The 22,028-nt window shown below is 46.6% G+C and overlaps 1 protein-coding gene across 11 annotated transcripts in view; it reads right to left on the bottom strand.

The window, feature by feature from the left end:
- The window catches only part of SLC8A3 (solute carrier family 8 member A3), a 115,577-nt gene that overhangs the window by 19,432 nt on the left and 74,117 nt on the right, over positions 1 to 22,028 (bottom strand). For 6 of the 11 annotated variants that reach the window (XM_057420075.1, XM_057420077.1, XM_057420070.1 and 3 more), the window contains one exon: positions 2,854 to 2,960. In XM_057420075.1, the coding sequence (XP_057276058.1) occupies positions 2,854 to 2,960 (107 nt within the window). Of the gene's footprint in view, positions 1 to 1,370; positions 1,475 to 2,853; positions 2,961 to 22,028 lie in introns of those variants that run through there. The other 5 variants (XM_057420076.1, XM_057420074.1, XM_057420078.1 and 2 more) reach the window with 2 other exon arrangements.

Raw genomic sequence — 22,028 nt, 5'->3', positions numbered from 1 at the left:
CCAAGGCCAAACAACTTCTACCTAGAAGCTGTGCTCACATGTTCACCCTTGAGGCAATTAACTGCTGGGATATACCCTCACTGGATATGGCAGCTTGGTCACTGCTTCCACTCAAGGGCAGTTGGACTTTGGTGAAACCTGAGGGCCTGAGCTCAACAGACACACAAATCCTAATGTCCTTCGTGGCCTACAGGCTTCCAGAGGCAGTCTAAAGGCATTAAACTATGAATCCTCTTTGGGTTTACATTTTACAAATCCAGGAATGCTGTATGACATTGTCATGCTAATGCAAGCTGTATCTATCCCAGTTGTCCTGGAGAGCTCTTCATGGGAGCTCGGACTGGCCAGAGGGCAGCTGCTGTGCTGGCGAGATAAGAGATGGGAGACGTTTCAGCAAGGGAAAGCTGTGAGATGCATGAGCAACTGCCAGGAGCAGAAATCAGCTCACGGGTGCACACGTCTGCCTCCACTCTGTATCAGACACTCAGAAGGTGGATTTGAATTCCCTCATGTAAAATGCTTCTGTTTAAAGTTTGGCCCTCCTGGGCCACCTCAAAGCTGGTGAATCCAATGTCAAGACCCGCTCTGGGAGAAAAAAGTCGAACACAAATTGTACAAAGACAAAGATATATGTAGGCAAGGCAAAAAACACAAGTCAGGGTTTACTCCCACTATAATCGTGCTCTGCTGGGAGATCCTGGGTCTCACTGCTGATGAAGAAGGACCTCAGCAGAGCCCTGCACCCTCCACATGACAGATTGCAATTGTTTGTGCCACATTAAGGGGGTTTTCAGATGAAAGCCATGGAGGACCTTTTTTTTCTTTTTTAAAGCAAAACAAGATACCTCACACATTCCCTCTTCTCTCACGAGCTTTTCACTGCACTGAGTAGGCACCCAAGAGCACCAAGGCAATGCCCTGGCATGCAACAACAGAGGGGAGGACCGGGAGGGCATATGGGAAGAGCTGAAGGGGCAGCCATGCATTACACCCTTCTCTTGCCTTTCTCATTCCCCAGGGTCCTGGCAAAGGAGCAGGAGAGGGGAAAACAGCAGAGGTGTGCTCAGAACAAAGAAACATATCAAGACAAGGAAACCCAGTCAACATAATACAGCCTCCGAGGCTCAAGCATTGCACAACAGTAGGATCATAAGTAAGCTGGGCTCTAAAAGGCAGAGATGACACCAGAACAGGGTGAAAGCAAGAATACAGGAGCACAGAGAGTAAAAACCGATCCATCTACAGGAGGAGGATAAAAGGAGGGAGGAGAAAGGAGGAGAAAGAAGGTTATATTTTCTGGATTTGGGGTTTGGAGACTTGACTTTGATTATTTCTTTTTTCATTTTTTTTTTTCATAAAGGATCTCACACCTGATATTCCTCGTTCCATCCATCTCGGTTCACCAAGAGCAATGAAGAAATTCTCCTGCCTTTCGTATTCCTCCTCATCTACTATCTTAACCCTTACGGTCTTCCTGTAGGGACAATAAGAAAGACAACTGTGTACAGCAGGTCAGCTGGCTGGAGGTGAAGTGGCAGCAGCAGTAGCAGTGGCGGCAGCAGTGCAGGCTCCTGGCACGCAGCCCCTTCCCTGCCAGAGCGGTGCACGTCGGCCTGCCTCTTGGACACGGGGCATCCATCACAGCTGCTCCTTAGGGAGCGGGAGAGTGTTAAAAGGAGAGGGAGCTCATGAGGAGGTGAGGAGGGAGAGAAGGAAAGGGGGAGGAGGGCCTGGCTGATGGTTAGTGGAAGGCGACTTCTGCAATGCATTTGTTTTCAGTGTCAGATGGTAATGGAAAGGGTGTCGGCTGCCTGGAAATCACCAGGGACCACCCTGAGGTACCCACTGCATTTTAGCTGGAAGATCAATTGCTTCTACTAGCCTTAAAATTAATAATAAATCTGTAGAGATTCTGGGCTGGAAGCCTGAAGAGGACAGAGAGAGATGGGCATTCACAGACACATTCCCCAGTGGGGTGAAGTGGGATTCTGCCAGCAGGCTACAGCTCTGTCAACTGCAAAGGAGGCTGATAGTTCTAATTTCCATTTTTAAAATGGCACATCTTACTGCTTTTTCTTCTTGATAGCATCTTCCTTTTCCCCCTGACATGTCCCACGAGTGAAGACACAGCTTTCCCAGGGAGCAGACAGCACTGCTGGGACCTGACAAGGGACACAATGGCACTAAAATACCTCTGAGGCTCAAACAGAAATACCCTGGCCACTGGAGTGGGGCTGGCCCTTCTCTCCTGGCTCCCTCCAGCACCCCTGCAATGCACACAGCTACTGTGACCCCTCAGGCAAACCGAAGTGGGGCATCAGCTCTTCCTGCCCTCCCAGAGCCGCTCCGCAGCAGCTGGACTGAGGGCTGCACAGCCTTTGCAAAGTCCTTCTCAGAAGTTATAGGAGCTGCTTCTCTACCAGGCCTTGATTCCTGTCTTTTTCTAACATGGGTCTGACCAGGACACACCACAGGACCAGGGCTGGGTGATGATCTCCTGAGATGCTGGGTATGTTTCTAGCCAGCATCTTCCCACTGACACCATAAAATTTGCTTGGACCCTAGAGTGGGCATGGCAGAAGGTCCATCTTAAGCTACTACAGAAATACAGACAAGCAGGACTGCTTTCTGTCCTTCTCTCTCTGCACCCCTGGCCACTTTGCCTCTCCTACTCCCAGCATCACTCCCCCTGCCACCCCACGGGTACCATGTGACACAGTGTGCAAGCACAGCAGTGTTTAGGGCAGAGCGGTTGGAGACAGAGAGACATCAGAGGAAGAGGAGGAGAAGAGGAAGGAGATGGAAAAGAAGAGGAAAGAACGTTAATGTTAGTCTGCAGGGCCAGTACTACACCTTTTTGTAAACTCATATCCACCATGCGGGGACTCATCAGCTCAATGAAGAAATTCTTGGTTTTTTCATACTCCTCATCATCAATTACCTTGATGTGAACTGTTTTGCTGTGGATGGAAAAATAGTAAGGGTCATAAAGAGGAGAAGGGAACAGAGAAGCAAAAGTGAAGGAAGGAGACGAATGGGTGCATTAGAGAGTCAAAGTTTTCTCACCCACTGAACAAGCTCAACATGGCCCTTGAGAAAGACTAAAGCCCCACTCCTGCAAGTGATACTGGCCAATTTTCTGTTTAACCCAAAGGCATGATGGCATGCCACACCGTGCAAAGCGAAGTCAGACAAAAATATTGCTGATTCCCCAGCAAATCAGTGAGGGGCTCAGGAGTCACCAGCAATGAGGTCTGATGGCCAGCAGGGAAGCAGGTTTCCCTCACCCTGCTACCCACCACACACACACACACACACACACACACACACGCGCAAAAGCAGATACACAAGCACACACACCCTGTGGGCACCATGCTGCTGCCTCCCTGACAGCAGCACACGCTGACCACACGGACTGGGAAGGACCCTGCAATCTGCAGCTCTGATATCATTCATGTCAGAGGTAACCCTAGGTGATGAGGGTTTATTAGCATCATCAATCTGCTCTGAGAGCTGCTGGCTGCTGGAGCAGTGGGGCAACATATCCTACATCTCTCCTTCAGCAAATTTCTTACAAGTTATTGAAGCATTTTGCAGAAGAGCTCATTGTGCTGTGGTTTCCTCTCATGGCAAATACATGCCTTATGCAGAGGTCCCCATCCCTTGGCTTTCACACACAAACAGAACAAGGGAAATGAGTTGAAGGCGCTGCCAACCTGATGCCTCCTTTCTGCTAGGGTTGCACTGACTGTCATGGGATGAAAGTGACCCCTGCTCTCCCTTCACTTTCTTGGTGGCTGCAAAGCTTCATTGCAATCTCACCCCTCACTTGTGACAGGAAGGATTGATGTTTTTATTCTGGGCTGATCACACACCCTCTTAAATGCAGCACTGTTTGCACGTGCATTGATGAGCCCATATGATTACATGCTGGTATAAACGCAACTGCTCTAAACAGGCATGTGCTTGCCACCTTGGGGCTCCTGGACTTCCAGTCAGACTCAACCCTAATCTGGAGCTGCATTTTTTAGACAAAAAGCCAGTTCCATACAGAACACATTTCTCTTACCCCAAAACATCTGCCCCGATAGCCACGAGGCCAGCTGCCCCTCCTGCCAGTGAATACCCCCCTGCTTCCCACAGCTCTGTACCCATGCATAGCCATGTGACTGTGACCTCCCCTTGATCCCTGACCATCCTCAGCATTCAGATCATGCTGTGCACAACCAGTCTTGGCTGGGGATTGAAAAGAGGTGAAAAGCTGGACTGGCAATCACAGAGTCTGGAAAAATAGCCCCAAGCTTCAAATACCTATGCCCTTCATCCAGTAGCTCTTGGCACTTCAGAGAATGAGCAGTCCAGCCCTGTATCCTGGGGATGCTGCCACTGCCAGAAACCCCCTGAAAATCACCATTTCGCAATGGAGAATAAGAGAGTCAATTAATTGTCGTCACTGCAGCTTGCATTCCTACTGATACTGTTAATGACCAGAAAATTATCCAGTCATCCTACAATTTGATCCTCAAGTCATAACTGCTCCTGGAGTTTGACTGTGGAAATCCCATTCCCTGTACTGGCTCTTGTTTTGGTCTTAGTCCCAAAACCTGTCTTTCAACTGATGGCATACGGGATAGAGGGAAGACTTTGGACAAGCTCTGTTATATTCATCAGTGCAGGAATATGCAAGAAAAATTGCCTCCCATTCTTCTTTCTAAGCTAAATCAGCTTTATTTTTGTCAGTGCTTGCTCCAACCATACCCTGCACTAATGCTAGCAAGGCTCCATTCCCTGCTCTAGACCCTTTCAGTCTTCACTAATCCACCCTGAAGGATGTAGGATTTTACATAATACGTCTCCAGTGTAAATGTTGGTGCTCTGCTAAAGCTTCATTGGGATGATTTTGTTGCATTTTCATTTGAGAGATTGACTGAGTTTGGCTTTTGAACCAGGTGTTGTGTGGTGATACTTCGGAAAGCTCGTTCGATTTGCTGAGTTAAACCTGCAGCTGATTCACAGCTCTGAGCTTTTCCTTGCTCATACACTACAAAACAAAAGGTGGGATTTTCAAAGGCAGCCTGTGCTTCCTGAACATGGGTTACTTTTTAAAATCCTATTTGTAATTACCGTTGCTTATGGTTTTTTTCCATTCTAGGAGCTCCAAATTACTCAGTATTGTTTGTCTGCAAAAATGTGGAAAATAACCCCACAGACCCTGTTTCCCAGGAGCCAGGTTCTGTATCATGACAGAGCTATTCTCAGACTTCATGCAGTGAGCATCACACATGCACACCATTTGAGTTTGCTTTCATACAGCAACTGTCCTTTTTTTTTTCCTTCCTTCCTTCTTTGCTTCCTTCCTTCCTTCCCTCCCTCCCTCCCTCCCTTCCTTCCTTCCTTCCTTCCTTCCTTCCTTCCTTCCTTCCTTCCTTCCTTCCTTCCTTCCCTCCCTCCCTCCCTCCCTGTGGCTCTCCCATCTCCATGAGTGGTGTGTGCATGTACCAGAGCAAAGAAGAAATGCTTGTTTAATGAGAGGGAGTGCCCGGCCAATGATCTCCCCAGCCATGGGCTCTGCGTATGGAAAGCCCCTTACTGGTGCAATGAATACTCAAACCTGTGAAGGAATAACGACTCTTTTACCTGGCTCTGAAACAACAAGTGAGGGACAGAACTTCCACAGACCAGAGCCGCAGGTGCCTTACACCCCTTGCCCAATCCGACTGAATCGCAAAAGAGGATGTGCCCAACCACCTCAGCTTTGCTGAGGGGCTGTGAGTGCTCAGCAGGTCTACTGCAGCAGAAAAGCTTTGGGGACCTAAACGTGTGAGGACCTAGGAGCACAGAGGTGTGGGCTGCGTGGCAGTGGGAACCTGTGGTGGGGTGGTGCTGGATGGAGGGCTCCAGCCAAACCACAGCCACTGCCCACTCTTGCTCCAGAGCCAGTGCCGTGCCAGACCTCCCTGTGCAAGGAGAAAAGGAGTGCCCTTGTCCCAGCTGCCCCACACAATGGTCAGGGCTGATGGAGGATGACTGCTGTGGCCCATCACGCCACCCCTCACAGCATGCTGTGGATGGTGGGGGCTGCCCTTTTCCAGGCAGCCTAGCCACTGCAAGCATCTCTGTTCTTTCCAGGACTATGAAAGCAACCATAACTACAGCTGCGTCCTGAGCTGTCATATATTGTCTGGAGGCCAAAACTCAGATTGCTCCTCGCAATCTCATCTCTTACCTACAGCCACACTGAGAGCTACCTCCTCAGAATGCATGGAGAGTAGAGGAGATGGATGGGGAGAAGGGCTGGAATGTAACACTGCCCTGGGAAGACATCACGTTAATGTGAGAGATGTGACAGGAGGACACCAAGAGGCAGAGAGCGTGCAAAGCAGAAGGCTTGGGAACATTTTGCTGCAAGAACATCCTGACAGTTTCTTGAAATTAATGGAGGCAGAGGCAGACATGAGAGGGGCTGGAGGCACAGCAGCCCTGACAAGCATGCTCACTGCAATGGAAAGTGAGAGATCTGAAGCCCACCTTGCTCAGCCAAGGAGCTTTCATTCCCCAGCCTCTGGTTGCCTTCCATGAGGAAAGGATGACACTTCTTAGCTTTCCCTTTTCTCTCTTGAGCTTGATCACAGCCAAGACATAACTCAGCTCGAAAGCAGAGAACAACAGGAGCCATTCAAAAGCCTCTTCTGGCAGCAAAAAGCCACTCTGCAATCCACAAAACCCCCACCACCAAGCCACAGCACAGTCCGATCTCAACCCCTGCATGGGTACACTGGTGGGAAGAGCTCTTTAATCCAGGCCTCGGTGTTTTCAGCAGACTGAGCAATGCTTTCTGTTTGGGCTAGGACACAACAGGGCAAGCCAAGAGCCAGGGTTCCCAGGGAACACGTGGCCATACAGAAGTCATGATAGCTGCTTTTTCTCTCCTTTTTCTCTGGGCTTGTTGCTGAGCTGCCCTCAGATAATGTCAGTCAGGACTCTCCTTTCAACATGCACTTAATGAAAATCAGTGGGTTTAAAACTTAGGGATGGGAAAGCTCCTCTATGGAGCAACATTAAGTAGGAGATTTCCCTGAGCAAGCAACAGAAGATGAAATGAATAGACATCAATCTTTTCCTAAAGGACTTTGTGCACATGATGTTGCTAAATTCCCCATCTGGGAAGTACAGAGGATAATCTGTAAAATCATTTTATTTGACAACACGTCCACTTCCAATGCATAAAGCAACAACTGGATGGTTATTTGATTAATGTGCTAGAAAATATAGAGTATCTCTCTGTGTGGAAACTCTCATTTGCAGAAATTATTGCTGAGGATGTTAAGAGGATATGTCTGCATGACTTTGGAATGTGAAATAAGGCTCAGCATTAAAAACAGTGTAAGTCAGGAGATGTCACATAGTGTACAACACTGAAACAGGGCTGTGCAAGGGCAGGATTTACAGTCCCTGGTGGGACGCTCTTAGCCAGCGTGGAAAACAGCCAGGACAGCAAGGTAATCACCCCTGGGACAGTGGGAAGTACCAGGAGACCTTTAGTAACTCATTAATGTGAATCATTAGTGCATACACTTTGAGTCAAGCCACGGTGTTCTTGACATATCTTGATATATCCAAATCCACATCTGATTTGCTGTAGCTGCAGGTCTTTGTGGCATGAAGTTCAAGCAGATCATACCAGCCTGACTCTTACCCAGAGCTCTGCACTGAGCTGGGGTATCAACATGAAACTACAGATAAGACTTATTCGCTCAGCCAGAAAATCTCATTGAGAAGTCAGCAGAAATGCTGACTAGGTAATATGCCAACATTTGAGGGGCTTAAATAAGTCTATGCACAGAGGGGAGCTGTCTTTGCCCAGCTCAACAGAGGAGATTTCCCTGAGGGGAGATATTCAACAGAGCAATGTGACAGTGCTGGCCTGCAAGGTAAAGAAGCCAGCAAGAGAAGCCCCGATATGATGGGCATGGTCATATGGAGTTGTGCATCAAGTAACCTAGACTGGGACAACCTGAGCCATTTTGAAGCAGAAGATTATGCTATCACATAGCACGAAAGCAGGAGGTATTTGAGGGAGATAATCATTAGATCCCAAAGTGGATTCACTAAACACTCATATAAAAGAGATGCTGAGTGATCTCAGCTTCAACAGAAAATCCTGGTAATTTAAGAACCTACCCAGAGTATGACAAGACAGACAGGCTGCACATTTAGCTTAAGCTCATGCCCATGAAAGAAGATTTTTTGGCTCCCGCAGAGTGGAAGAGGTTATGAAGCGTCCAGCTGAAACTAATGGTGATGGTCACAGTTTGTTCTAGATGGAGGTTAGAACTGAAGATGCCTCTAAGGTCAGAGCAGACATTAGTACCAACTCCCTAAGCAGATGTCAACAGGAAAGACAAACTGTCAGGATAGCATTTCAAACAGATCACAGGTATGCAAATTGCTAATGCATGAGTTACAGAAGAACTGGTACTAACACAGAAACTGGAGACAAGCCATTGCAGGCCTGTTTCCAGGAACTGGCTGTGTCATTCATGAGGATCTTGGAAGAACAGCTGTGCAAGAGCCATCTCACTTTGTGAAGCAAGCACAATGGGGAAGAGCCCGAACTGTTTCACTAGACCAGTCAGTTGTAAAGTATCATAGACTGAAGCCCCCACCAGAAACTGGATTTTTTTCTCCTTTGTTTTCAAGTCAGCCTATGGGATAGCCAGTTGATAAACTAGTAATCATCTTATCATTAAAATAAGGTTCTCAGCAGTGATAATGACTATACAACCTATGTATTTACCCAGGCAAGCCTGAAGCCATCCGATCAAGCCATTGATACTTCTGTGCTTCAGTTTCTATATCCATGCAGTAGCGGTGATCCTTATTTCTCACATGGATTTGGTAGGGTACAGTCCCTACATGCTTTGAACTCCTAGTGTGGAAGTTGTTACAGTGATGTAGCCATGAGAACAGTGAGAAAAGAGAGCTTGGTGTGGTGGTGGAAGCATCACTTATTCATGTATCAACTTATTCTGCTTCATCTGATGCGGTTCCCATTTAAGGGAACTGTGCAATTCTCTAGGGCACCTCCTCTTCTTTGCTAAAGTTCCTTTGTGCTATTAGGGAGCAAAAAAACCTCAGAAAATAGGGCTCAGAGCAACTGTTAGTAGCCAGCTATCATTCTGCCTCTGGGCAGAGCCAGTCCCACCAAGTTATTGCTGGATGCTAGGTGTTTGCCCAAGTGGTTTTTGAAAACTTCGCAGTAGAGATGATTTTCTGGACAATCTTTCCCCATATTTCAACTCCTTACCCCTAGAAAGTCCTTCATAATGTCCATCCAGACTGACAAGGTGTAACTTGCTTGGGAGGGGCAAGAAGCCTTTGGCGCTGGCTCCTGACTCACATAGCAAGGAGGACTCCCTATGCCCCTGCTGTCCCACCTTACACTGGCAGGCTCTGGGACCTGCCCAGGTGTCCTAGAGTCCTTCTGCAAGCTCCTATCCGTGCCAAGTAAGCAGCACATGGGGAACCTCTGCTCCATTCCTGTGAGAGCCAGGGCCAGAGACATCCATCTCTATTGCAGCAGGTCACAGGGAGGGAGAAAGGTCCACTGAAGAAGGCACAATGCAAAAAGTGGCTGTACCTTGAGGTGGAGACAAGGGTGCCAGTCCAAAACCATGTGTGCCCTTCCATGCTCACCTCCCCAGGCCTGCATGGGACTGTCTGGGACCATAGGAGCTCAAGGGCTGTGCCTGGTTGACTGTAGGCAGTGAAATTTGTTCACGTCACACCAGGTCTTTGTAAGGGATAAAGGAGAAATATTGATGAGAAAGGCATTTTCCCTTTGTGTATTCCCCATGTAATCTTGGCTAATTAGTAAATTGGCTCATGTTTCAATTAGAACTATTGAAAATGCTTTTGTACCTGACACATGATAATTCAAGGGACATAGCCAAGACTAAAGCCATGCTTTTTAAGTCTTGCATTAGAAAACTTTAAAGTGCTACCAATAAAAGATTTACAGTAATAGCAGGTAAAAAATTAGTCCAAATAAAAAAGATACTAAAATGTTAAATATATATATTTATATATTATATATTACATATATTATATATAACATATTCTATTATATATGACATATTATATGTATTATATATTATATATTACGTATTATATATAAAAAATGCTATAAAATATACACCCTGGATAGCAAAACTGAAGAGGTCACTTTGCAGTTGTGGCCATCTTCACTTTCCAATTTGGCTTTTTTCTTGCACAGCGGTTCAGCCCACACTTCCCACTGCCACCCAACCCTTCAAAGAAACATGAAATGATGCCTAGTGTTCCACACCTCCTTTATACTGGTGCAAGCAACTGCACCAGCAGTGAGAAATCCGAGCTCCTAAGTTGCAGGCAGGTGAGCCAGGCAAAACCAGGACACACTGTTACGCATTGCAAACAACAGCAACAGCAACAAATAGTACCTGTTATGTTATTCAGGGCAACTCAAGAGATGTGGTATAACCACGTGTCAGCCTTGGGCATCGGCACTGGAGCTAGTAGATGGCAAACGTCTCACACTCAACTCGGAAGCTGTGGAAAGCTGGAAAATCATGGCGGGGAAGCACCAAAGAACATTCCAGAAGCTTCCTTAATGCAGTCAGCCCTGCCAGACAAGCGTATTTCCAAAGCAGTCTGAATTCCACTTTGTTCAAAGATGATGAAATGTTCTAATATGCAGGGTTCTTCAAGGAAAGATGCCACAATTTGGCTTTAAGAATTTTTGCAAAGATGGCAAAACCACAGTTTGTTAAACCTCCTTTCTCTGAGCTGCTGAACAGCTCAGCTGAGACATTTAAGTTGAGCTTATGTATAAGCTATGTACAAGAGTAGTAGCACAGCTCCACAGGTTTTTTGCTTTATTTAATTTAATAAAGCTACATTTTTTTCCCCATTAAATATTTTCAGGTTCCATTGTAATCTTTAAGTTCCTCTTTAAAAAATATTATTTTTATATAAAACTTTTTATATCTTTTTTTTTTTTTTAATTATACTATGTGCATCACCTTCCAGGCTATTGGCTCCAAATACCGAAGCTGTGTGTACAGACACAAGCAGGCCCTTGCCTAGCCTGCTGCAGGTCAGCTTTTTCTTGCCAACCTTGTGAGACTTGATGCTTTAGGGCCAGGAGAGAGCAGACAAAAGTCTCAGCAGCCTGTGGAGCTATTTGTTTAGGTCAGTACAATAAGCACTTGTCTTTTGTGCAAATAATAATTGAACTTGGCAGCCCACAAAACCAGACAGTCCTGTTGGGTATCAGCCTGGTGTAGGTGCAAAGCAGTGCCAGCGCCCTGGGCATGGACCTTTCTTTCTTCCCTATGTTGGGCAGGTTCCCAGGGGAACAGCTTCCCTGAGAGCGTGCTGTGCCCTTTTTCCCTCAGAAAGGAATTTAAGAAAAGAGCAAAGCCTCAGCCACAACGCCACTGTGGTTACAGTACAAAAATTCAGAAAAAAGAGAGTGGAGAAAGAAGGAAGGGAATTCATTCCTTACTAAAGGTCTTTGAATTTTTCTGCGTCCAGCTTAGTCTAACACACCACAACAAGAGCCTGTGATATCATGTTGATGGACAAAGTACTGGAGATGCTTCTGTTTGCTCTAGAGAATGACTCTAAAACCTGAATGGGTGCAGGAGTGGGAGTGCCTTGGACAGGAGGGGGGTAGCCTGGACTACCTCAAAACCCCTTGAGATGTCTTATGCAAACATGAAACTGGCATTCAGCTGGATGTGACCTACCACAGCACTCCCAAATTCCATCCATAAGACATCCCTCACTGGCTGCTATTAGCAGACCAGTGCTTCAGGCTACCACCCCTGGTTTTAGACATTTCACTGAAGGCATGGAGATTTGGAAGCTATATTTAGATGTCTTCTCTATTCTTCAGCAACAGGGTTGCCATGGAGATGCTGGCAAGGATGAGAAGGTGGAGATGGAGGGGGAGAGGAAGTTGAGGAACAAGAAGTGTCAGATTCAAAACAACCTTCACCAGTCCCAGAAGACTTTAAATTCCTCCTAGGGCAAAAAATTGCTGAAGCTTGTTAGCCCAAGGGAGCCCCCAGCACTGCCCATTGCTCAGTGCTTTGTCACAGCAGGTTTGAAGAGACCCAAGCGTCTTGCCTTCAGGCACTGCTCCTCTGGGAGAACGTGCCTCCATTGACCTGAGCTTGCTGCCCTGGGATGTGCGCTTAGCACTGATCGCTGCCTCAGCTCATCATTCCAGTGAGTGCTGATAACAGTCTGCACCTTCAGGCCTTCCACCCTGCAACATCAGAAGACAACCAGCCACATTCTCCTCTCTGGGCATGGCTCTGGAGGGCTGTGTGCCACCCCCTGCTGTTTGTAGCTCAGCTGAGCTCCACAGTTTCTTTGATCTCTCTTCAAAATTCATTTCTCTGAATTCCCAAAGAATTTGCAAAAAAACATCTGACATGGGGTTCTCAAAACCAAACCTGCGGTGTTGTGTGGCACCCAAGGTTGTGGTGGAACTGAAGGTGGGTTACAGGCAGGGATTACAGTCCTCAGTCTACACTGTGCCAATCCTCTGGTGCCAATCCTCTGGATTGGCATCAGCCACGGTCACAGCCCAGATGTGCTTCTGCAAGCAGGGATTTGCACCTACTGCCCAAAGCACTGATCTTTCCAGCACAGACAACACAAGCAGAGAAAAAGGGCTCCTCTTAATGTGGCTGTTCTCAGAACTCACTGTCCTACACTTACTGCATTGGCAATGAAATTTGGCTTTCCAAGAAAGGTCAGAGTAGTCCTCCCCCCCGCCCCAGTTCCCAGCATGGGAGGTGGCATTATGTCAACACCCCATGCCTGCCTAGACCTCCCTCCTGTCTCCTGCACATGACAGCATCCCCAGATTTCAGTTCTCAAAGCACATCAAAAGCAGTGGGCAGTGAAGCAAATTTTTCATCACAAACCTATCCAGACATCATCCTCACAAGTCCCTCTTTCCCCTCCCTTGCTCTGCTGTTCCCGCATATCCACCCCAACAGTGCTTTCAGCTCAGCAGGGCAGTGTTCAGCCCAGTCATTGGAGTTGCGCTATGTTCAACAGAGCAGCAAAGCAGCAATCTGTAGGAAATTAATGAGCTGCAAACAACACTGTGCAGCTGCCAGCCTGAAATGAGCCCACTTTGCACGCTGCAGATACAATTATTATATTTGAACCAAAGGAGCTGGAGACAGAGCCAGAAACGGGGTGCTTTGGATTTGGTCACAGGCTTCTCGTGACCAAACTAAGGGAGAGCATGCCAAATTGCCACAGCACCATCAAAGTTGCATATCCTACCATTTACACAGAGCATCTTTATCCAAGGCCCTGTGCATTCAACCAGGCTCACTATTCTCTTCTGTACCACTAAAGACAGGGTAGAGCATACTCGGTTTCACCATTTCATTTCACTCATTGGGAGTGATTTAATTCTATATCTTACCTAATAAAAACACCCTGGGAAAACTGAACAGGACCATTCACTACCTCCCAGTATTTAATTCCTCTGGAGGAGCTGCAGGTTCCAGGGAGAGGGCCAGCCCTGCTAGGCTTGCACTTCCAGAATCCAGAGTTTTGGACAATAAAAAGAAGCCACCTCCTTATTCATAAACTAAACAAAAATTATGTCATAAGCCAGCTTTCAGTGGAGTGTTTCAGAAGGGTTAAATATAGCAGCAGATAAACCTTCAAGCCTCACTTAATTTTGCCAATGACCCGGTTTCAATTCCCAAAGACCTGACTACTGGATGTCCCCCTGCCTCACCACAGCCAGTCCCTTCCTAGGACAGTCTGGCTCAGCCAGGGACAGCAACAAGTGCTGCATCACCCACCAAACAATCCAAACACATCACAACCTGCACAGCCTTCATCCACCCAAGCGGGTCTGCTTTAATCAACAACAATCCTCTACCATCTTCCTGCTGTAATTTCCACCCTAACACTTAGCCCCATCTCAGCCTTCACAGGTGGATCCCACTTTGTGGGAAGTCCTTTTGGCAAAGCCTGATGACCGATTCAGGCTGGTCTCATGCATTTCTCTCCATCTGTTTAGAACCGTAGCCTGATAACAACAAATAACCATTCTCGCAGGCTTGGTCTTCCACCCAGCTTGATGGTGGGTGCAACACCCTTCACCCCAGCATCAGTAAACAAGTCCTTGAGGGTTCAGTAACATGATACAACTGCTCTGAAAGCTAAAACCTTACTCAGACCTCTACAATGAATCCCCTGTGGTTTCAGATGTGTGGCTGTTTAATGACCTCCCCATTTGTCCTCCCACCTTAAAAATGTAACTCCCTGACTCCATCAAGAGTCCTTGCCATCACAGCACTTAGACAACATTTTAGGACTTGAAATCCCAAGATAAGAGCTTCTGAAGAGAAAGGAAAAGCTACACTTGAATTTTTTTTTATCTGATTTTGATTTTTTCTGAAAGGAGGGCCCATCCCAGCTCTCTGCGCAGCCAGAATGTAATTGGGTTGCAATGCCATTGGTGCCTGAGCATCACTCCCTCCCTGCTCCAGCCTCTGCTTTCTTCCAGCTTGCTTCACATGTGCCCTGCAGTGAGCGTCAGCACTCTTACAAGGAAACTGCTATACACCAGGGAGACTGTCAGGAGCAGGAGCGTTCTGCTCTGTTTACCGGGACGTCTGTCAGTGTTTATCAGTGGCTTATTCTATTTTTCAGATGCTGTCCCAAGCTCTGCTCCCTGCCCTCATGCTGCCCACCCCACTTCCTTAGCCACCCCAGAAGGGCACTGGAGTAAAATGTATGCTGAGAAATAGACTCTCTCTAGATGCTAAAAGCCTCCCGAACTGATGCCATTCACCACAAATTGGATCTGAGTGTGCAACTCATTGGTCTGAGGTTCTCCCCTGGCTTTACACTTGCGGGTAGGCAGTGCTCATCTTTGCTTTCCAAAAGCAGAGAGATGGTATTAAAGACTTACTGGGCTTCATAGATAGGAATCAGCTGCAGCATGTGGGAATGCAACACATGAGCAAAAGCCCCCCTGCCCCTAAACAGTCACCCAGTCTCCCCACTTCTGGGGAACACTCCTCGCACCCAGGGCTGCTGCCTAAGCGATGCAGTGCTTGCTCCATACTGCAGCACAGCAGCTTGTTTCTGTCCTATGATCTATCTGCAGCAGCATTCCTGGTGCACAGAGGCTGCAAGAGCACAACAAGATGTGTCCTGGGCCCTCCAGGTCCCTACTCGTGACCTCCTGGGTGGCCAGGTGGCACCATGCTCACCAGCTTGGGTCATTGAACACAGAGTCAGGGCTTGAGCAAGAGTCAGAGGAAGACACTTAGGGCTTTCTGAACTAGTCTTAAAAGCCCACTTGAGAGGGGTGAGACTTACAATCATGACAATAGATGAAGAGAAATGATGCTGCCTGGGCAAAACACCGCTTGCCCTACTCTCATAACAAGACTGAAGGCACGTTGCACTTCCTACAAGTGTAGAGGAGAGCCTGTGAACAGCTAAAAACTGCCTTTTTCATGGTCCTAATGTTGAGAAGGGTCTGCAGAGCCAGCCCTGAAGCTGGAAATGCATGCCCATGGAGGTCTTAGAGATGGTCTAGAGCAGAGAGAGAGCCCACATCTGCAAAAGCTGGCTTTGTCAGGCACACTTGCCTACAGAGAACCAGGTCTCATTCCATTTCCAGCAAATTAGAAATTATCCTGGGTTGGGTTTTTTTAAATGTTTATGCACCAGTTGGTGCCTCCTGCAGAGATGGACTTTTGGAGATCTGTGACTGTGGAAAAAGGAGGAAAAAAATGCTGCTAATGATATTGACACCTCTTTAAAAAGCAATGATAGTAACAGCCCTTACTAGCCTTCAGAGCTTCACATATGACTCTGCTCTGACGGAGTGTGACTGTGCAGGATGGCAGTGCTGGGCTCTATTTAATTTTAGCCCAAGTGCTCCAGATCAAATTTTCTCAGCCTCCAAAGAAAGAGATGGCTTTTATTAGAGACAAGAGTTATTAGTTTACGGTCAAGCTGGACTCTTTCCTTTTTGTGCCTCAGCACAAATAACAACAGTTTTGAAGGCTAAATGAGGCTCTTCTGGCCATCTGTGAGACACATGGAAGACTGAAAGATTGCCCAGTTGCAATTCAGGGTAAAATCTGGGGGGTTGAGTATTTATCACTGCTGGGATTCAGTGCTAGAGATGTATAGGGAGGACCACCCCAGGATAGCCAAGAAATCCTAATAGTGCTGAGGCACACTAAACCTTCCTTTTTTTTTTTTTCAATGGCCAGCAAATCTGATTTGAAATGACACAGACTGAACATGTAGAATGGGGTTTTTTGTTTGTAATTGTGGGGTTTTGTTGGTGGTTTGTTGGCTGCTTTTTTGATGCTTTGGGTTTTTTTATTTTCATAGTAAATGCAGATTTCACATTCTTTAGTGCCTCGTGTTCCTCAACAGGAGTATGGGCTCAATTCCAGTCCTTCCAAATATGGATTTAGGAAAGACGGCACCCAAGATGGCATTCATCCTGAGAATCTATGACAACATGTAGCTCCATTTCCTTCTTTTGGGGGCTGTGCGCTTATATGTGGCATCACACTCCCCAAAATATTCATGGCTAGGAGTGCAGTGCTGGTCTTCAGCTGTGCTCAGATGAGTTTTTTCCTATCCTTCCAGGTGTTAAGGTTCTGCTGAAGTCAAGAGAGATTTGTTATCTTTAGTCTAATGTGAAGAGAATCCTGTCCTTTGGAGGCCCTGGCCCTCCATAAAACCATGCCACAACCCAAAAGCTTGCTTGGTCATTAAAGACCACCTCCACATGCTGCATCTCTTCCATGCTCAGCTTTAGCAACACCAGGGGTTGTCAAGGGCTGCCTTGCCCAAGAGAGCTTTCCTGAGCAGGACATGTCTTTTGGCCATGGTGGTTCCTGGCAGGTCTCCATCAAGGCAAGATGTAAGGCACATCCTGGGGTCATCCTGCCCCCCTTATGCAACCACTGCTGGCTAAAAATACAGCCACAGCCCCTGCCAGGCGAGATTCAGATTTAATGAGGCTTCCATGGCAACGGACTTCACTTCGGCGGGGACTGGGATGCAGGGCACAGGGATGCCTGGGGGGAGAGGTGCTCCTCAGCCAGGGGAGAGCTGCACAGTTAAAAGCTCGAGGCAGTAGGGTTTGAGTTTTTTTTCCCTCACTGGTGTTAATAAAACTGCCAAGCATTCAGTTCAGTTAGAAGCAGCCAAAGAGGCAAGCTGTGGAGTATTTTTAACAGACAAACCTGGACCTATTTCTGTCATGAGGATAAATATTTACTAGTCAGCCTTAATTAAACTCAATCACCCACAGGCAGAAACCCTAAAATAAGGATAAATCAAAGAAGTCTGTTTCAGTCTACCAATACTATAAACCACCTTTTCAGTAAAAATGGGCTTCTGCCAGAATTCACAAAATATGGTGGTAGAACTGGCTGATATGGAGCCAGGAAACCTGAGGACAGCTAAGGTCATGGAGGAAGTGGTATTGGTTTATGTTTCATGGATGATGTCCTCTGTGCCAGTGTAGGGGGCAGAAAACCACTATAAAAAAAACCCTTGTTGGTAAAAAAATCTGGGCTAAAAAGATGTAAGCTTGGCTTTCAAAGAATAAAATGGAGACTATTGCCTCCTGTCCTCCATACTGATCCTCCTACACTGTGTGTAAGAGTATACACACTGGCCAAAAATCCCACTTTGGTGTGCATAGCAGTAAGTATTAGGTCAGCAGGGGCTGTCCTGTAGCTGATGGGTGTTTAGAGATCCATGGATTATTTCTGTGAAATGTGGCAAATACCTCAGAAAAGCTAGCCTGTTACTAGTCAGTTAAATTTCCTATTCAGAGGGTGACACCTTTGCTGGAAAATGCTCACTGGGACACATATCAAAGCCTCTGTTTCCATTATGAATGAACAGTATTTTTCCAAAATGCAGGGTTTGGCTTTCTTTTTCCTCAGGAATTTATCCTTATTTCCTTTACAACCATGTACAGAGACACCACTTCCTATCAAAGGACTGAAAAGAATAAAAGCAACTCAAAAAATAAAGATAAATATTAACATTTTCACTTCAGTCATGAGAAACTGATGCATGGAAAAATAGCATGGGGAAAGGGAATGAACAGCCTTTGTCCAAATTTACATATTTGACACTGGGAACATAGAAATCAAGGCCCTGAGAATTGCAACTTCTTAATGAAAATTCTGGCAAAAATCAGATGCCTCTAAAATAAAGCACACCTAAAATAAAGCACCCCATCCAGGCTTCCAAACCTGGTTAGAACTCCATAAATCTGAATGTTAAAATCAAAACCACTGTTTCTACTTCTTTTGGCTCAGGTTCTTGTATTCAGGCATTCTTCAATTCAGAGCAACCTACCCAGTACTCTTCTCTCCAGAATGAACCATTCGTGTTGATGCAAAAATTCATTACTTGGAGGCACTGAACCCTTATATAAGCTGATTCTGTATATATTAGATCCCATCAGTTATGTCTCTCCTGCTAAACCAGGTTCATGTCCTGTTATAAGCCTACTGAAACACAACATGAAGCATTTCACAAACTCTAATAGAAAAATCACCTCTCCACCCCATGGAAAGTGCCTGCTGCTAGGATTAAACATGGCATGTGTTAACCTACACACAGTACCAAAAACAATGCCACAAGTTAAGATGCCAAAGCCACCAGGTAAATTTAGGGACCCATGCAGAAAACTGGCCACAGTGCTTGCTAATGCAGCAAGGTCTTCAGCACTGCAGCAGCCCTGGTCCTGACTTGTTGTCTTCAAGCTGGAAAGAAAATGCTGCCTCTTCAGGTATCCCATTTCCTTCCTTCCTGCTTCTCATGTCACAAGGCTGCCTGGCTGTAGCTTCACTATCAATATCCCCCCAAGCTGCACACAGAGGGGTTGGCCGAACCACCCTGCCTCTGTAGCACTGGATCTCACACCGGTTCAGTAAAGCCAGTCTTTGAAGCTCGCTATTGTACATGTGCCATCTCCTCTTTGGAAAAGTGATGGATGTACAGGTTAGCCTATACAGACCTGCTTTCTCAGTGAACTGTAGTCTGAACCACAAGGTTATATGTCCTCATGATTTTTCTCCTTTCCCTTTGAGAGCTTTCTAAAAATAACTTTTGATGTGAAATAGGCCTGGGCAGTCATTCTGCATTGTATAGCGATACAGTCGAAACCCCAAACTCATTACCCCAACGAGTTCTGAAATAAATGAGTGGACATCAAAGCTCTGTATGCCCTTCTCCGAGATGATGGATGGTGTTTCCAAGAAGGAGCTAGTGCAGCATCTTCTTGATCAAAGGATCCTGGGCTGTGGGAATGCAGCACTGGTGGGGAATGGGGAAGTCAGCCATATCCACACCTTCACTTAGATGAAGGGCAAGTTCTGTTGAAAATTACAGCACAATCCAGTATCATTCCCCAAAATGCGGAGTTCAATCATAAATGGCACATAGTGAGAGCATAGGCCTCTTCCTTTCAAGCTCCTTAGCTTAACCTGTATTTCCTAATCAGAGGAATCACACTACTGTGAGGTGCCACCATTTGATCCTTGCTCTGCCTCTGGCAGTGTCCTCCTTCATGACTCCAGAAAAGCCACTACTTTTCCTGCTTGTAAAATGAGAAGTGCTCCTTTGCCTCTGAAGCACGTCATGAGCATGAATGCATTAATATTTCAAGATGCTTCAATATTATGGGGAAGAGAACGCTTGAAATGCATAAATAAACAGAAGTAAGGTTTTTTTAAGAAGAGGTAATATGCCTTACTAGCTCAACTAATCTTGCTGTATGAGCTTCTGAGCATAAGGGATTTGTGCCCAGAATGTACTCACTTTCAAATTTAGGTTTTGTGTTTAAGCCTGTAAAAGGGTTTGCATTGCCTCAAATTGCCTTTTCCTGGGAACTCATACCAATCAGCTGGGCTCATACATCCTCTCCCTAGAGACTTAGCCACTCTCATATCCTTAGGCCATCACAGTTTGCAACAACATAAATAGCTAATTAACTTTTTACTTAAAAGTAAGAAAGCAATCAAGCCAGCATCATCATCAGCTTCTGGAAACATTTCAGCTTTCCGCCACAGCTCTGGCTTCAGACAACCTAGGATGCAACCTAAAATATTTGCTGAAACAATACATTCCTCCATTATTGCACCATATTTGTAGCTACAGCCATAACGATGGCAGCACACAGAGACATAATTTGCCCTATAGTCACCCACCTCAATACATAAGATCATACCAGCTGGTGAAACAAACACTAACTTAAAGGAAACGGCAAGACATGGTACTTACAAGGCCAAATCTTTAATAAGGTTCTTGAATATCTCTTCAGTCCTCAGCAGGACCTAGGAGAGCCTGCCTGAGAAAAGCTGTAAAAACAGACCGCAGTCTCACAGCAAGGGTCGATGTTAGCTTTTAAGAAATACAAAGGTGCTCCTAGTATCTTTAAAAGAGCAAGAGCCCAGGTGAGTCTACCAGGGACATCAGAAAAGCACAGTATGTTTGGAGATGAGCAATCACACTGCAGGAACTGGAACCATGTAAGCCATCAGAGAACCCCCCATGCAGAGCCAGGACCCCACCCTGCAGAATGGAACAGAAGTTGCCCCAGAGGGAGCATCCCAAAGCACCACCTCTCCTGCCTGCCCTCCTCCAGCCATGCTGCCGAGCACTGTCTCTCCCAGACAGACTGGAAATCTTGCTTTGCTACATACACAAAAGAAGATAACGCCTTTTCTGGCTGCAAAGCAGCTCTCACAGGCTTTGCACGTGGGCTGTTTTCACACCTCACAGTGAAGCAGAGAACTCTGGCAGGTTTCCAACTCACCAGGCAGCTCTGCAATTTGTCTTCACACATCCCCCATGTTTTTTGTGTTCTCCCCCTTTCCAGGATTTTTCCTTAGGGATGCTCTTAGCAGGGCAGTCTTCCTGCATACTGGCCCCATTTTCCTTATATTACCACCTTTCCCCGCTCTGCTCCCAGCAGTTCCTGTGCAAGGCTCTCTGGACCCCATGGAGGACCAACGTGGGACTAGACAATAGTGCAGAAGCAGGCAGGGAGCTGCCTGTAAGAGGGATGAAGCTGTCAAGACGGGATAAGCTTGGCTTCCACTGACATTCTCTCTTTGCTGGCAGGAGGGTATCCAGCAGCATGACAGAGAGGCAGGGACAAGTGGTACATAACCCAAATGGAGGCTGGGGTTGGCTCAGCTCCTTAGTCCATTTAAGAGTCCTGCTGCATCCCCAGCTCTCACAAACCAAAAAGACAGCAGATCTGTCAAGAACGATAAAACCTATAAATGGATTCTTAGACCTCTGCTTGTTATCAGTTACAAAGCTCACTGGCAGATCTTACAGGCTTGCTGTGAATAGGAAGGCCACAGCTGTTTCTAGCAACCTGGTCTCTCCCAGGACCCCCGATGCCCTAATATCTCACACACGTTCATGCATGTATCCTTGCAGTGTGCCAACGAGACGGGAACCAAAGGAGATGAAGCTCTCACACACAGTGCACAACAGGACTCACAGAGCTCCTGGCCACCAGTTCCCATGTGGGGAAAAGACGCTCCTACAGACAAGAGTTGCTGTAGATGGCAGCTAGGAAAGGAAAAGGATACTGAACACTGCCTGGGCTTGATACATTCAGACAGATTATTCAGAGAAATTTCAATGTCTGGAACTCCAACCCCATATACAACAGAATCAGAGAATCACAGAACAGTTTGGGTTGGAAGGGACCTTCAAAAGTCATCCAGTCCAACCCCTCGGCAATAAGCAGGGACATTTGCAGCTAGATCAGGTTGCCCAGAACCACATCCGGCCTGGCCCTGAAAAGAAGGCCCTGTAAAAAGAAGTGTGTAGCTCCCCATGGCTGCACCAGCCCATCAGGAATGAACCGGAGTGAACAGGAGCATGTTGGCTCCTCACAGAAACCTGGTGTAGCC

Source organism: Pezoporus wallicus, unplaced genomic scaffold (assembly GCF_028554395.1).
Source record: "Pezoporus wallicus isolate ANWC-B61680 ecotype Strahan unplaced genomic scaffold, APGP_CSIRO_Pwel_v1 contig_5418, whole genome shotgun sequence".
NCBI classification, from domain to species: domain Eukaryota; kingdom Metazoa; phylum Chordata; class Aves; order Psittaciformes; family Psittacidae; genus Pezoporus; species Pezoporus wallicus.
This window is presented reverse-complemented; position numbering and strand designations above follow the sequence as displayed.